The sequence below is a fragment of the Garra rufa genome, chromosome 7, assembly GCF_049309525.1.
Source record: "Garra rufa chromosome 7, GarRuf1.0, whole genome shotgun sequence".
Classification (NCBI taxonomy): domain Eukaryota; kingdom Metazoa; phylum Chordata; class Actinopteri; order Cypriniformes; family Cyprinidae; genus Garra; species Garra rufa.
The window spans coordinates 4,912,780-4,931,341 of NC_133367.1; the positions used below are offsets into that span (position 1 = coordinate 4,912,780).

An 18,562-nucleotide genomic window follows, 5' to 3' on the forward strand; every position below is an offset into this window, starting at 1 on the left:
TAAAATACGAGAATAAAGTTGACATATTACGAGAATAAAGTTGAAATACTACGAGAATAAAGTTGACATACTACGAGAATAAAGTTGACATACTACGAGAATAAAGTTGACATACTACGAGAATAAAGTTGACATACTACGAGAATAAAGTTGACATACTACGAGAATAAAGTTGAAATATTACGAGAATAAAGTTGACATACTACGAGAATAAAGTTGACATACTATGAGAATAAAGTTGAAATACTACGACAATAAAGTTGACATACTACGAGAATAAAGTTGACATACTACGAGAATAAAGTTGACATACTACGAGAATAAAGTTGAAATACTACGACAATAAAGTTGACATACTACGAGAATAAAGTTGACATACTACGAGAATAAAGTTGAAATACTACGAGAATAAAGTTGAAATAATACGAGAATAAAGTTGACATACTACGAGAATAAAGTTGAAATACTACGAGAATAAAGTTGACATACTACGAGAATAAAGTTGAAATATTACGAGAATAAAGTTGAAATACTACGAGAATAAAGTTTAAATATTATGAGAATAAAGTTGAAATACTACGAGAATAAAGTTGAAATACTACGAGAATAAAGTTGAAATATTACGAGAATAAAGTTGAAATACTACGAGAATAAAGTTGACATACAACGAGAATAAAGTTGACATACTACGAGAATAAAGTTGAAATACTAAGAGAATAAAGTTGAAATACTACGAGAATAAAGTTGAAATATTACGAGAATAAAGTTGACATACTACGAGAATAAAGTTGAAATATTACGAGAATAAAGTTGAAATACTAAGAGAATAAAGTTGACATACTACGAGAATAAAGTTGACATACTACGAGAATAAAGTTGAAATATTACGAGAATAAAGTTGAAATACTAAGAGAATAAAGTTGACATACTACGAGAATAAAGTTGAAATACTAAGAGAATAAAGTTGACATACTACGAGAATAGTTGACATACTACGAAAATAAAATTGAAATACTACAAAATATTGACTTTACTCTTCAAACATTTCAACTTTTTTTCCTTGAAACGATTTTACTCTTGTAATTTTGACTTTATTCTCAAAACATTTTGACTTAATTCTCAAATTATTTTTATTACCTTATTTTCATAATTCCGACTTTATTCTCGTAATATTTTGACTTTGTTCTAGTAATTTTGACTTTGTTCCCAAAATATTATGATTTTAATCACGCAATCTAAGATTCATTTATTTTTTAATATGGCACTAAAATGCTGTTGTAATGTATTTAGTTGATTTTTTTATTTTAAAAATTAATGCACAAATGAACATATTAAATGCTAATAAAAACACCAGCTTTCCTTTGAGGTTTTGTGTGGCTGTGAGGGTTGTGATCCGGCTCTTTTCATAGGTCGGGGGCTTCGGGAACACGCTGAATGTCAATATCACCTGCGGTTTAATCTCAGGCACTCCACCCCTACTGTATGTCACCGATCATGTACTGAAGAAACCCCACTGCAGCGCTCACGGAAACACACACGCACACACACACATTATGTCTTCATCATGTCAATGCAGAAATCTAAATGCAGAAATAATTTAAATATGTGCTGAGATCTAATAACAAAGAACAAAAACACAAAAAACGTTTGTATTACTTGAAATAAAACTAAAAAAAAGTAAGATAGTTTTCAAGGCAACATTTATTGTATAAGGCACAATTGCGATATAAACTTCAACTCTGAAAAAAGTCAATTGTGAGATAAAAGTTTGCAATTCTTAAAAAAAGTCACAGTTGCGAGATATAAACTCGCAATTCTGAGAAAAAAGTCAATTGCGAGATATAAACTTGCAATTCTAACTCTCATAATTGCGAGTTTCTATCTCACAGTTCTGACTTTTTAACTCACCACTGCGAGTTTATATCTCACAATTGTGAGAAAAAATTCAATTACCTTTTTTATTTTTTATTCAGTGATGGAAATGGTACTAAAAAAACAGTATCTGCTGTAAATCTGATGTAAACTGAATTGCCAAATTTACCTTTTCCAAGGATGTTTTTAGTGATAAAAACAACTTAACATACTTAGAAAGAGATCAATTTACTTGACAGGTTAAATTGCATAAGATATTAAAATGATCAGAGAATGTATCTTCAATTAGGTTGATTTTTTTACAACAGTGGACGTGGTTTTTTCTTGTTTTAAATGTAATTCTCTAAAGAAGTAGCTATAAAAAGGACAAAAGAACTACAAACAGCACATCTATGGTAGCAATAAAACAAATGATCTACAAAGGAATAAATGGAGTCTGTGAAGTTGCAAAATATGTGAAAAATAAAAAAGCAAATACAAAAATATTACCAGTGTTTGCCTAACAACTGCAATGTTAATAATGAATTAAAAACAGAAATACCTGTATGCATAGATATTGTGAGTGGCACTTGCGATCTTCTTGTTTTCATATAAATGATTCAGAACCCTTTGAACCTGCAAATAAATAAATAAAAATGAATAAACAAAAACATGCCCAACGCATGGAAACACATGTGCAGATACTGTTCCAACAGAATAAAAAAATATGCGAATAACTAAAACTGCTGGAAAGAGGCTGCAAGCAGCAGAACATTTCACAGTGATGCAACACCAACTGCCAACACATGAACACGCACACATTCACCAGCACAGGCTTATTTCTCAGTCCCTACTCGTCTTTAAAGCACCACAGGCTGGTTTAAAAATCATTGGGAGAACGTATGTGTTAGATGGGTGTGCGCATAACATATTGACGCTAATAAAACACTGTTTCAAGAGACACGAGCGGACTTGAAGCGCAACTTAGTATTACTGTGATGCCGACCAACTCCTGCCACAACAGGTCCGGCCGTAAACAACTCATGGCTGAATCTGAGCATATGGTGAGACTATGAAATATTCATTTAAATACAGCAACCTAAAACACTAGAATTATATATAAATACAAACCTGTTGAAAGCAAGATAAATTAAAGCGATGAAAGGGCCCTCGCACCCGGGCTCTCTGCCGACCGGTGGCTTTAGAAAAACAGCTAACGGTGGGCAGTATGCTTTTAATACAGTAAATATAGGAGGAATTTCTCAAAGTCATTTATATGTGCCAAACTTCCCGCTGCCAGCTGGTGGCGATATGCCTATAACTGAATATTGGCATGTAGATGTGTTCAGACCAGCACTTTTATCAATCATATGAAGTTTGGTGCAGATTGACCTTGGTATGTTTGAGTTAGTAAAAGATATGATATATCCCGTTGCCAGCAGGTGCCACTATGATTATGAGAGAATATTGGCCTTCAGATGTGTTGAGACCAGGACTCTTATCGAACATATGAAGTTTGAGGCAGATTGGACATTGTATGCCTGAGTTATAACAACTATTTCCATGGCGAAACATCAAATTTATCAGGCTGCCACAGACACGCCCTTTAACGAAAACTCAAGATCTTCGCAATTTAACATCTCTAAGGCCTTTAGATTAGACTGACCTAATTTGGTGTTAATCTGAATTAATCTCTAGGAGGAGTTCATTCAAGTACAATGCCTGAAAATGGCAAAAATTACACAAAATTAAACATAACTGACTTCCTGTTGGGTTTTTTGTAGGTATTGGTGTGGTACATGTGTGTACCGATTTTTGTGCATGTACGTGAAGCGTAGCTGAAAGCGCACACCACTGAACGTGTAAAGGTGGCGCTATCGAGCCATTTTGCCACACCCACTTCTGAAACCCATATCAGACGTAAACTTTTGCCAGTTCTGATGTGTGTGCAAAGTTTCATGAGATTTCTAGCATGTTTATGCCCTCAAAAATGTGGTTCATTTTGGAGAATATTTGCCACAGACACGCCCTTTAACGAAAACTCAAGATCTTCACAAATGTAATATCGCAAAGGCCTTTAGTTTAGACTGACCAAATATAATGTTGATATCATTAAATCTCTTGGAGGAGTTTGTTGCAGCGTAAAGCATGACACTTCCTGTTGCCAGCAGGTGGCGCTATGACTATAACTGAATATGGGCATGTAGATGTCTTCAGGTCAGGAGTGTTATCACACATGTGAAGTTTGGGGCAGATCGGACATTGTATGCCTGAGTTATAGCAACTTCCTGTTTCATGGCTAAACATCGAAATTTGTCAAGCCGCCACGGACACGCCCTCCAACGAAAACTCTAGATCTTCGCAATTTAACATCACATGGGCCCTTAGATTAGACTGACCAAATTTGGTGTTGATCCAAATAAATCTCTACGGGGAGTTTGTTCAAGTACGACGCCTGAAAATGGCAAAAATGACACAAAATTTGACAATTCTGACTTTATCATTGCAAATGCCAGTTTATTTTTTTTTCGCAACTGCAAGTTCAAATCTTGCAATACTGATTTTTTCCCCAGTTGTGAGTTTATATTGCAAGTTTATATCTTGCAATTCTGACTTTTTTCCTCACAAAGGCCAGTTTACATCTAACAATTCAGATTTTTTTTGCAACTACGCGCTTATATCTCGTAATTCTGACTTTTTTTGCAATCGTAAGTTTATATTGCCAATTTATATCTCGTAATTCTGACTTTTTTGCAGTCGTAAGTTTATATTGCCAATTTATATCTCGTAATTCAGACTTTTTTTGCAGTCGTAAGTTTATATTGCCAATTTATATCTCGTAATTCAGACTTTTTTGCAATCGTAAGTTTATATTGCCAATTTATATCTCGCAATTCTGACTTTTTTTGCAATCGTAAGTTTATATTGCCAATTTATATCTCGCAATTCTGACTTTTTTGCAATCGTAAGTTTATATTGCCAATTTATATCTCGCGATTCTGACTTTTTTGCAATCGTAAGTTTATATTGCCAATTTATATCTCGTAATTCTGACTTTTTTGCAATCGTAAGTTTATATTGCCAATTTATATCTCGTAATTCAGACTTTTTTGCAATCGTAAGTTTATATTGCCAATTTATATCTCGCAATTCTGACTTTTTTTGCAATCGTAAGTTTATATTGCCAATTTATATCTCGCAATTCTGACTTTTTTGCAATCGTAAGTTTATATTGCCAATTTATATCTCGTAATTCAGACTTTTTTGCAATCGTAAGTTTATATTGCCAATTTATATCTCGTAATTCTGACTTTTTTTGCAATCGTAAGTTTATATTGCCAATTTATATCTCGTAATTCTGACTTTTTTGCAGTCGTAAGTTTATATTGCCAATTTATATCTCGTAATTCAGACTTTTTTTGCAGTCGTAAGTTTATATTGCCAATTTATATCTCGTAATTCAGACTTTTTTGCAATCGTAAGTTTATATTGCCAATTTATATCTCGCAATTCTGACTTTTTTTGCAATCGTAAGTTTATATTGCCAATTTATATCTCGCAATTCTGACTTTTTTGCAATCGTAAGTTTATATTGCCAATTTATATCTCGCGATTCTGACTTTTTTGCAATCGTAAGTTTATATTGCCAATTTATATCTCGTAATTCAGACTTTTTTGCAATCGTAAGTTTATATTGCCAATTTATATCTCGTAATTCTGACTTTTTTTGCAATCGTAAGTTTATATTGCCAATTTATATCTCGTAATTCTGACTTTTTTTGCAATCGTAAGTTTATATTGCCAATTTATATCTCATAATTCTAGCTTTTTTCCTTGCAAAGGCCAGTTTACATCTTGCAATTGCAAAAAAAGTCAGAATTGTGAGATGAAAAGTCACAATTACCCTTTATTCAGTGGTGGAAACAGGCTTCCATAGAGCGAAACTAAAAAAATGAATGTCTGGTGTAAATCTGATGTAAACTGAATTGTCAAATTAGCAGTTTTTAAGAATGTTTTTAGTGATACAACCCTCTCAAAATCAAGATTGATTTTCAAGATCAATTTACATGACAGGGCAAATTGCATAAGATATTCAAATGCTCAAAGAATGTATCTTCAATTAAGTTCAATTAGAGACTCCAAATTGGCTGTGGTTAATGACTGTCCTTTATCTGTTTGCCAGATTTCATTACTTTCCTGCAAGAGGTTCAATGGGCTGCCATAGACTTCCAGAGCAGAAGAAAACGGATATCTTTGGTGCTCGGACCTAATATTTTCCAGGAGAAACTTTTGGGAAATAGTTCACCAATGTACTTTCTGATTAAAACTGTTTCCTATTATAATTTAAAGCAGGAGACTAATACAATGATTTAGAGGCAAGGAAGACTTCACATAAAGTCAAATCTTCTTTTCTCAATATATATACATGGGTAACTCTTCTGTGACTAATTCCACATCTCTGTCAATCCAGTACTAGAATACTGCTGCGTGTTATTAAACCAAATCTGGGCTTTGTTTTACAAAATGCCCCGTGATCGAATGCTACGCCAAACCGTGAGGTGAACAGAGAAAGAGAATTACATATAATTCACCAGAAACACCGTATGTCAACAACTTTGCTTAGAAATCGGGAGGTGCTTACGAACAAAGTGACACATCCTTGATGCAATGCACGGCTCTGGGTTTTCATGGCTTTACAGGCAATATCTGGCTTTGCTAAAAGAACCAGCTGGGTGAGAGCGACCAGATATTGAGTGTAAATCTGTTTTGTACACAACACCAAGGACTTCAAATACCGCCGCAAGACCCTCGGGAAGGACTCTGCTGGTTGTTTCTGTCCATCAAAATGGGTTTCAGCCTATTTGCGCTGAGTGTCCCTCCATTATTTACCAAGGAAGAGAATCAAAAATAGGTCCAGAGTGCTTTCTCGTAGAGCAGAGACGGACTTTATTGAAGGCAAAGTACGGGGGACAAATACGGCCCGTCTTCCCGACCGCGATTTCATTCACGAGTCGAGAAAAACAGCGAGCTCAATGCTAATGAATATGTAAGGCGGCGCGCTCCCCCAAAGAAAGAGTCGTCACGAACTGGAGCCCCTATCAGCGCGATTCATCTGTTTTCTCTCCGGCTAATACTCTCGTCGTGAACACCTGTGTCGGGCTGAGGCTAATGAGATATCTTTTGAATGCTGTGTGCAAATGTTGCCTTTTTATCAGAGCTGATCTAAAGCAAATAGCAGGAAACACAAAGCAACATCCTCGAAAACCTAAAAACCCCGTTGATATTTCCTCGGAGGCTGCTTCGGCTGTATTGTGAGAACGTATTTGTGTGCAGCGGAAATCTAATTAAATGTTTGGAGATCTATAGCTTGTGAAGATGCTGAACAAACAGGTGCGTGTTCCCACCAGAGTCTGCCGTCTTCGCTTCATAGACAAACTCATTTACAAACTTCTGTCAACACTAACCTTTTATGAAAATTAGAGCACGGCCAAACTTTGAAGTTCCTGCTGATAACACGATATCAAAGATCAAAAAGCACCAAAATGGCCTCTGAAATCCCAATAGAACTACAAAGTGACTAAGAGATATGCCTGCGAATGCTTTTTTCCCTCTCTTTCTCGTGGCCTTGTTTGTATGGAACAATTCGAAGAGTGCGTCTAATGCACTCAGACAGACCCTCTCAGCTGTTGGCCTCAACTAAACATATCCATTGATTTTATATCAGGCTTGTCTAGCTAATTTCGGACTGATAAGGTTGTTCGGTCCGCTTCAGGGTGTCCGTATGGCACTGCAGGTGCAATGCGCCGTAACATGGTTGATTGTCAACCAGGAATCCATATGGGGGAAAAAACCCAAGCTAGACTTTTACATTTTCTCCCAGGAGAAAAGAGTGATCTTCTGGTCTCTAGATTTTTGGTTCGAAGTGTCCATGGCATGGATAAAGCCCCCGAGAGGTAAAGATAATGGAAAAAGCTCATCAGAAAAAGACAATGAGGAAATAAAAAAAAATTAAGAAAAGATAAAAATATATATATTAAAGCTCTTCCATCAGAATGGATTATAAAGAGTAAACACATCTAGCGTGGAGGACGTTAATCAAGCACTCGATCTGTCTGAAACATCATCCGCCATCTAATTTCGCCAAAGAACTGTAATTTAATTCCTCACTTGTCTGGGGGATTTCAGACGAGTTTTTATAAAGCTCCTCATTTGCATTAGCTGTATTATACTGGAAATCATCTCAGGTTCGTTACTGCAAATGCTTTAAACACACCTGCGCATAAAGACGCGGCATTAAAGAAAAGAACAAGACTCGGCACTCGCCGCACTTACAATGTGAACAAAATACGCTGCGGCAGATTAACTCGATACCGAGACATAATTATGCCTCACGCCACTCTATTCAGCAAAAAGAGATTTTCAAGAACTTCTAGGTACATGTTTTATCTGTATTGTAAAAGAGAACTGCCTCATGCTGTAAGTGATGCTTTGACTGATTTCCTTAAGAAGTGTAAAACAAAGGGTTAGACAGTTAAAGCAGTTGTTGTTTTGTGATTTCATTAAATGGAGAGCGGAAAAGTGAAAATTAGCCCAGCTAAACATTGCGGGAGCATTGAGGGATTGGTCTGTTTTAGAACACATTTTTGCATGCAAAATCACTTTTGAAAAGCCTATATGTAATTTATTTTTTTCTTCAGAAATGTCGCACGGTTACACTGTAATTACATAATCACTTGTGAATTAACAAATGGGCAAAGAAATTATGCCTAGCTGACACCATAATAACTGCATAGCAACATACTAAACAAAAATCCTAGTAACTGCATAAAAACAAGCTAAAAACCACACAGAACACCCTAGCAAGTGCATAGTGACATGTAAAAAACAACTTATTAAAAAAAAAAAAAAAAAACCCGGAGCACTCTAGTAACTGCATAGCAACAAGTTAAAAACACCCAGAACAGCCCAGCAACTACATAGCAACGTAAAAAATGTAACTGCATAGAAACTAATAAAAAACACCCAGAACACCCCAGCAACAGCATAGCAACATGCAAAAAACATCACCCTACTAACTGCATAGCAACTTACTAAAAGCACCCAGAACAACCTAGCAACTGCAAAAAACAAGCTAAAAACTACCCAGAACACCCTAGCAACTGCATAGCAACCTACTTAAAAAACAGAACACTCCAGAGTCTGCATAGCAACATAGCAAAAAAAAAACACACCCTAGTAACCACATAGTAACTTACTAAATAAAAACTCAGAACACCCCAATAACTGCATAGCAACATGTAAAAAACCCTAGCAACTGCACAGTAGCTTACAAAAAAAAACACAGAACACCCTATTCACTGCATAGCAACATGTGAAAAAATCCCAGCACTCTAGCAACTGCATAGCAACATGTATAAAAACATACACCCTAGCAACTGCAAAACAACATATAAAAAACAACATCCCAGTAACTGCATAGCAACAAGTAAAAAAATACCCTAGTATCTGCATGACAACTTACTCAAAAAAGCACCCAGAGCACCCTAGCAACTGCATAGCAACGTGTAAAAAACAACACCCTAGTATCTGCATAGCAACTTACTAAAAAAAACACCCAGAACACCCTAGCATCTGCATAGCAACATGTAAAAAAACACCCTAGTATCTGCATGACAACTTACTAAAAAAAGCACCCAGAACACCCTAGCAACTGCATAGCAACATGTAAAAAATTAACTCCATCGCAATTTACTAAAAAAACACCCAGATCACCATACAGCAGCATAGCAACATGTATAAAACCAACAACACCCTAGTATCTGCATAGCAACTTCCTCAAAAAAAAAAAACAGAACACCCTAGCAACTGCATAGCAACATGTAAAAAACAACACCCTAGTATCTGCATGACAACTTCCTCAAAAAAAAGAACACCCAGAACACCCTAGCAACTGCATAGCAACGTGTAAAAAAGTAACTCCATCACAATTTACTAAAAAAAACACCTAGATCACCCTACAGCGGCATAGCAACATATATAAAAACAACAACACCCTAGTATCTGCATAGCAACTTACTCAAAATAAAAAACACCCAAAACACCCTAGCAACTGCATAGCAACGTGTAAAAAACCACACCCTAGTATCTGCATAGCAACTTACTCAAAATAAAAAACACCCAGAACACCCTAGCAACTGCATAGCAACGTGTAAATAACAACACCCTAGTATCTGCATAGCAACTTACTCAAAATAAAAAACACCCAGAACACCCTAGCATCTGCATAGCAACGTGTAAAAAAACAACACCCTAGTATCTGCATAGCAACTTACTCAAAATAAAAAACACCCAGAACACCCTAGCAACTGCATAGCAACGTGTAAATAACAACACCCTAGTATCTGCATAGCAACTTACTCAAAATAAAAAACACCCAGAACACCCTAGCAACTGCATAGCAACGTGTAAATAACAACACCCTTGTATCTGCATAGCAACTTACTCAAAAAAAACACCCAGAACACCCTAGCAACTGCATAGCAATATGTAAATAACACCCTGAACACCCAAGCAATCACTCAGCAACATCCCAGAGCCAGAATTACAAAGTAAACAGAATGTAAACACATCCAGCTCTATTTAACAGTGCAATAAACACTCCAGCACTTAAAACCAGCAGCTGTACGGTTCATAAAGCCACTGTGTGCTTCACAAGTGCATTTGTTTTCATATAAAGCCGGCGGAACGAATGAAGGACCCCAATGCTGAACACGTAAATAGTCAGCGTTTGGCTTCAAGCTGTCAATCACACAAAGGAAATTGGTTTGTGTACGAACAAGTGGCGGAAATGTCAACGTCTTACTTAAGGGCAGAGTGTCGTTCACGACGGCGCAACATTCGCAACATCAAGCGCATTGTAACGTCCCCGGGCTGACGCACAACGCAGACACCTGTGCAGTCAATTTCGACAAAACGACGGTGACTGTCTCGCACGAGCGTGGACGTGGAAGACAATGAAGTTTGGGGGAGAGAGGTTTACAAGCAGCCTGTAATAATGCGGCAAGAGCCGTGGCGTCAGGGGCAGGTGTGCGTGAGTCATATAACATCCATCCAGCTGGGCACGGTGAGCGGCGACGCTTCCCTGACACGTCAAGTGTCTGTTCGCGCCGACACACGGGGGAGGGACTCGACAGTGAATTCCAGTAGTTAAAAAGAGCCGCCGAGGGCACTGGAGACCGGAGCGATCTGCGCTTCAAAAACAGTGTCAAGCGCTGATATGCGAAACAATGACGGCTGTTATTAAACACAGATTCCACGGGCCTGATATCTTTGGCAAGAAAAGCGGTTTAGTTGGCACACGTAGTCTAGCGTCTACTGATACAGGGAACATGGCTAATGAGTCACCTGTTTAGGAGTCAGCACCGCGGCTAAATGAGGCTGGAACGTGCTCCGTCTATCCGTGATTGTCTCCCCGTGTTTAATCAGTGGCAACTCTTCATCTACAACAAAAACAAACAACAAAAGCAAATAAAAGCAGTCCTCTGAATGACTGGCGAGCCACTAATGACTAATTAACCGGGATTGCTTTGCGCAAGACGCGTCCGTCAGCGGCACTTTGAAGGGAGTTTTGAAGTCAAAACTGACCCTATTTATTTTCTCAAAGCTCAAGTGCTTGAAGAACTTTCTGTTTGTATCCTAAAACAAATCACGAACAATGGGTCTCATCTACTAAGCACATCCACTTGCGCATTGAACTCTTTTTTTGTTCAAAGATCTTGCAGCATCTTGAATCTAAATGCTACGGATGGGAAAACTGTAGAAAGTTTAACCCAATCCACGGAAGAAAGTTTCGGAGGCAGTGTGTCAACGTGATTTTTTTTTTTCATTTCCATATATTTCCGTATTTATTTTTTAACATGCAAAATTTTCGGATGACAACCTTAAATGTACAGTCCACCCAAAAAGTAAAATGCTGTCATTAATTACTGACCCTCATGTCGTTCCAAGCCCTTTGTTCGTCTTTGGAACACAAATTAGGATATTTGTGATAAAATCCAAAAGCTCTCTGTCCCTCTATAGACAGCAACAGTCTTTCCATGTTCAAGGATTAGAACAGTACCAAAAACATGGACAAAATAGTAAAAAAAACGTTATTCAACAATTATTTTCCTCCGCGTCACCCTAGTATGGAGACCCTAAGGGGACATGGTGACGGAAAAAAACTGAAGAGGGAGGAAAAAATATTTGGATAATTTTTTGCGTTCTCTCATAAAGATATTTGTTGTCTCACAAAACTTTTGCCTTTTCATTCGAGACACTTTGCTTTCTCTTGATTTCCACAAAAGATATTTGTGTTCCCTCGCAAAACTTTCGTGCACTCCTGCCAATATTTGCGTTCCCTTGCTAAATTTTTAATTCTCTCACAAATTTTTTTCACAGATATTTGTGTTCCCTTGCAAAACTTTTGCATTCCCTCACAGAACTCATGCACTCACAAAGATATTTATGTTCTCTTGTTCTAATATTTTTCTAATATTTTATTGTTGTTATTATTATTATTATTGTTTTATTTTATTATTAGCATGTTTTGAAACAATAAAATAGTATCTGAAAAAAGTAAACAAATAACATTATTAATAACATTACTATTAATAAAGCAGATGAACACAACACGCTAATGTGCGTTAAACTTTTTGTCCCCATAGAAAATGCTTAAGATAGGCTAATAGATGAAGATGATAATTTAAAAAGACCAAATCTGGTGCACAGTACATTAACAAAATATATCACACACAGGAAAACAGACGAGACCAGAATATGAACGTTTCACGTTTTAAGTTTCACGTGTTTTCTCCCCCATAGAAAAACATTAGAAACTGTTGTAGCTTAATGGATTACTGTGTTGCTCATCTGGACATAGTATTTTTTATTTTATTAAATATTAAATTTACTATGGGGCAGAAAACACTTATTCAATTCAGTTCATATTCTGGGCCCATCTGCTTGCATGTACACGGAATATATCTTTAATCATTTCTATAGCATATTTGATCTTTTTATCACTGTCCTCATTAAGGAGCATTTTCTGTATGGGAAGAAAACGCTTAACATGCAATTTAGTGCTTTCTGTTCATATTCTGGGCTTCTCTGCTTTCCTGTATGTATGATTTATTAATAAACCGTATACCAAATTCTGCTTTATTACACCACTGACTTAGTCCATTAGTTAAGCGTTTTCATTCTATGGGGGATACGCCTAACATTCAATTTAGTGGGTTACATTCATATTCTGGGCTCCTCTGCTTTTCTGTGCATAATATATTAGGGTTGTGCCGATAGACGATAGTATCGTGTATCGACGATAGTCAGAGATATCGCCTGTTGCTGATGCCTTTGACGATAGTTAGACGATTATTATTATTATCCGTCAACAAAGAACTTAACTTTAGCAATGCAGCACAGAGAGTCTGTTCTAGGATGCTTCAGAAACTTGCCGCGGTATAAACACACGCATAGAGAGGCCACAGCGCCTTAACACACCGCGTGCAGTGAGAATGGGAGATTTTCATCATACAGTACGGTGGTAGATTCACTGATTCTAAAGGGAGTGTTATATTATATTTGCATTGCAGTCATTAGGATAACAGAGGTAGTAAAACCTGGTTCAGGCTGAATTAATTACGATGTATCATAATCAGTCTGTATATAGTAAACATAAACATTCATCTCAGTAACGTCTATAGGCGTTAATTAGAATTACGATGCGATCAGATGGCGCTAAATATACGCACGTGAATTACACGCGCATCACTTCTCCGCATTCAATATGAACTGAACTACAACATCACCCTCATGATAACGGTCAGACATACAGCGGTAACATTATAGCAATATGACGGGTAAAGAAAGATTCATTCATTTACATTCTGGCACGCACATTTACAACTCACTCACTGACGATTGCAGAGAATGAAACCGAAAGTAACTTGAACAACTCCGGCAGATCTACAGTGAGAGCTCTGTACACGCACAACTTAATCATATGCCAAAAGAAAGTCTACCTTTACAAAACGAATAAGGAATTTAGTCCATAGATAATTAATTAAATTAGCACGATAGTATCGTGTATCGGCGATCTCTCAGGCTGACGATAGGGCGATATGAAAATTGAGCATATCGCCCAACACTATAATATATTTTATTAATGAACTGTGTACCAGATTTGGCCTTTTTATAACATCGTCGTCTTCTATTAGCCTGTCTCAAGAGTTTTCTATAACTGTTTTCTATGGGGGAGAAAAGCTTAACATGCGCTAGCACGTTGGTTTAATGTTGATCTGCTTTATTAATAGTAATGTTAGTAATAAGGCTATTAATATTCAAATTGTAATTAGTATTATTAGTATTTATTAAATATCAAAGCATTTTAGAATGCTTTTAGAATGCATTTAGCATTTTAGAATGTCCCAGAACTATAATCAGAGTTCAAAATAAAACGAACCGCTCCATTATGAACGTACCAAGCTGTAAAAACCACTTGAACTTACGTAACATTAACTTACAAGCTGTAAAATAAACAGGAAGTGTTTGTCTGAACTCAACTGGTTTTGTGAGATTAATCAAAAAGGTTTGCGAGGGATTTTCTCGATAGAACGCAAACATTTTGCAAGGGAACGCAAAAGTTCTGCGAGGGAATGTAAATATCTTTGCAGGGGAATGCAAAGTTTCTCGATAGAACCAGGGCTCTAGACTAACTTTTTGCATTGGTGCACCTAACTTTTTTCTCAGGTGCAACAGCACAAAATTTGAAGCTCCCATGAGCGCAAACACAAATATGCTGATCGGGTCCGCTGCACATGGTGCTCCAAAATATTTTTTCATAGTTGCACGTAGTTGTTATTTTTTGCCCTCGAATGGCTGGTCGCACTGGTGCAACCTCAGTTTTTTTGTTGTTGCACCATTAAGAAATTAGGTCGCACTCTAAATTTTGCGAGGGAGCGCAAATATCTTTGTGAGAAAACGCTAAATTTTTTGGGAGGGAATGCAACTAACTTTGAGAGGGAATGCAAAGTTTCTTGATAGAACGCAAAAAAATTGCAAGGGAATGCAAATATTTTTGCGAGAGAATGCAAAAGTTTTGGGAGGGAACGCAAAGTTTCCTCAAAGTACACAAAAGTTTTGCAAGAGACCAAAACAATTTTAAAAATATTTTTTTTCTCCCGCCCCAATTTTTTTCCAATAACCCAATTTTTTTAACCACCATGTCCCTTTGGGGGCTCCGTATTCTACCGCTATCTTGGAGAGTACCACAATGAATGTCATTTATGTGCAGATGAATGCACGTGAATGCATTGTGGTACTCTCCAAAATGGCGCTAGGGTTACGCGGAGAAGGAGTGTTAAATAAAGTTTTTTTATGCAGCATTCACATAGCTCCATAACATTGCAGTTGAAATATTGACTTCACTTGTCGATGTTCTTGTACCTTTTTGGACCTTGAATGTGGAAGGCCCCTTGCTGTCAATGGAAAGCTCTGGGATTTCATCAAAAATATCTTAATTTGTGTTCCGAAGAAGAACGAAGGTCTTGGAATGACATGAGGGCGAGTAGTTAATTACAGAATTTTCAGTTTAGGGGGAACTAACACTTTAACGATTGATCCTCTGCTGCCATCTTCTGGTTATATTGGTAATTTCATGTCATTATAATCTTAAAAAAAGACTTTGAACTAACACTTTAAAAACTAATTCATTTGCGTGTGTTGTGAAATAAGCCAAAAGTTTTGTAAGAAGTTGTCCTGTGAGTACAAATATGAGCAATCCATGTAATTATTAGTAATTGAGACCCAGTGTTTCTCAGTAGGAACTCCATTGGAGTGTGAAAATGAATGGCGTTATATTGGAACGTACCATCAGCAGTGCTAGAGAAGAGTTGAGATGATTGGTTGGCGAGTTTTAGCACGCTGTAGTCTGGAAGATCGTCCTCGTCGTAGTCGTGACCTTCTTCCTCTGTTGTCACCGTCTTGCCCATTTCTGGTCCATCTAAAAACACAGACACAAGCGCAGACCAACAAATTGTGGTGAAAACTAATAATTTAACAGACCACTGCACATTGCAATCAATCAGCAGACTAGAAAGGACACCAAGGACACGCGGTGGAGTATGCAAGGCATTTCGCTCTAAGAAAATGATACCTAATGATTAAAATAAACAGTGCTCAAGATGTAAACAAAGAAAGGTCAGTGACATCCTCCCACAAGTTTCCTTAATTAATCATCAAACATACTTGAATGCAAACAGTCCTTAAGGTTTTTTTTTTAAACCACACGTACTTGCGCTGTATCACCCCGGGTCAAAGGGCACTTCTAAGATTTCGGGCAAAGCAACTAACATAAATAATGCATGGAAATATCTCAGAGCCTCATTCTCGAAACACAAGTAGAATTGACCGTATGCACGGTGCGTTCTTTATAATTTCCGCTTGTAAACTTCCGCTGAAGCTCATTTTATATGTGCTATATATAGGTGGACACTCTTGATACTCCTCTACTGCCTCGTTCTTATCAGAAACTGAGAAAAATAATAATTGCAACATTGTAAATAATGATAGCGGCATAAACATTCAGTTTCATATCATTTAGTAACATATAATTGAAATGCCAAGCCTGGTAATCCCAGGAGAGAACCTGCATAGTTGAACATTTCAATGCTGACAGCTCATAATGTGTTTAGGCTAACGTTAGCTAGTTAGCGATACTTCTCTTCAAGGACATCTTAATCGTATTCTTGATAATCAGTAACTTGCCTTCATAGTCATGAACGCATTTTGAAAATCTTGTAATATTGTAAAGCCTTTATTATTTTTTAACTCAACAGCTGTGCAAAAAAAAGACGACAAAAATGTCTTTTCACGGAAAAAGTCTTTTTTTAAAGATTATAATGACATGAAATTACCAATATAACCAGAAGATGGCAGCAGAGGATCAATCATTGAATGCCATTTCAACTCCCTAGTTTTTTTCAAGACGTCTTGCTTTTCGATTCATTATAAATTACTAGTATAATAAATTGAAGTACTTTTACCGCACTGAAGTATATAGTATAGCAAATGCAGAAAGTCATTAAGCGCAGACGCAAGCAGCCTATAAGGGTGAATTATTTAAATGCTTATATATAGCTCACTACAAATTAAATAAGTTCAATATTAATGTTATAAAAATTAAATAATGCACTCAGTATGAATTTAAAATATTTTATATAATTTAATAACATTCAGTTTCATATCATTTAGCAACATATAATTGAAATGCCAAGCCTGGTAATCCCAGGAGAGAACCTGCATAGTTGTACATTTCAACGCTGACAGCTAAACACTATCACAATGTGTTCAGGCTAACGTTAGCTAGCGATACTTCTCTTCAAGGACATCTTAATCATATTCTTGATAATCACTATTATCATGAACGCATTTTGAAAATCTTGTAATATTTTAAAGCCTTTATTATTTTTCAACTCTACAGCTGTGCAATAAAATTCACTTCAAAGATTCACTTCAATAATAAAAATAAAAAAAAATAAAAAAAATGTCTTTTCACCGAAAACGTCTTTTTTTTTTTAGATAAAAATGACATGAAATTACCAATATAACCAGAAGATGGCAGCAGAGGATCAATCACTGCCATTCAACTCCCTAGCTTTTTTCAAGATGTCTTGCTTTTGGATTTATTATAAAATTACTAGTATAATAAATTGTACTTTTACCGCACTGACGTATATAGTATAGCAAGTGCAGAAAGTCATTAAGCTCAGACACAAACAGCCTATAAGGGTGAATTATTTAAATACTTATATGTGACCGTGGACCACAAAACCAGTCTTAAGTCGCTGGGGTATGTTTGTAGCAATAGCCAAAAATACATTGTATGGGTGAAAATTATTGATTTAACTTTTATGCCAAAAATCATTAGGAAATTATGTAAAGATCATGTTCCATGTAGATTTTTTGTAAAATTCCTACTGTAAATATATCAAAGTGTAATTTTGATTAGTTATAAGCAGTGTTAAGAACTTAATTTGGACAACTTTAAAGGTGATTTTCTCAGTATTTTGATTTTTTTGCACCCTCAGATTCCAGATTTTCAAATAGATGCATCTCGGCCAAATATTGCCATTTCCTAACAAACCATACAACAATAGAAAGCTTATTTATTAAGCTTTCATATAATGCATACATCTCAGTTTTGTAAAATTTAACCTTATGACTGGTTTTGTGGTCCAGGGTCACATATATAGTTCACTACAAAATATTAAGTTCAATATTAATGGTATGAGAATTAAATAATGCACTCAATTTGAATCGATATGAAGTTGAAATATTTTATATAATTTAATTACGGCATCTTTTAAGCTTTATCTTGAAGTGTAAAAGCTATGAAATAGCCAATATTTAACCAACACAAACTTGTTACTGCTGTAGTTTTGTTCCTCTGAATTTAGTCTGAATCATTTAAGCTCTTTTTTTTGATCAGCTTGTCAGATGTTCGTCTGGTTAATACTGTCAATCATAGCAATGACTCGCGCATATTTAGCTGTATTTTTTTAAACTCGCGTTCGTTTGTCATTCTTGAAACGTTATACATGGACAAACAAAACTTTTCTTCAATTGCGAGTGGGTTATGTAGAGAAAACGAGCAAAGTACACTTCTATTATG

The 18,562-nt window shown here is 36.3% G+C and overlaps 1 protein-coding gene across 1 annotated transcript in view; it reads right to left on the bottom strand.

Annotated features, from left to right (window-relative positions):
* The window catches only part of impact (impact RWD domain protein), a gene marked incomplete at its 5' end in the record, with an annotated part of 54,380 nt that overhangs the window by 15,471 nt on the left and 20,347 nt on the right, over positions 1 to 18,562 (bottom strand). Inside the window, 3 exons of the mRNA XM_073843436.1 lie at positions 2,414 to 2,487; positions 11,257 to 11,351; positions 15,761 to 15,892. Coding sequence (XP_073699537.1) covers positions 2,414 to 2,487; positions 11,257 to 11,351; positions 15,761 to 15,892 — 301 coding nt within the window. The remainder of the gene's footprint in view (positions 1 to 2,413; positions 2,488 to 11,256; positions 11,352 to 15,760; positions 15,893 to 18,562) is intronic.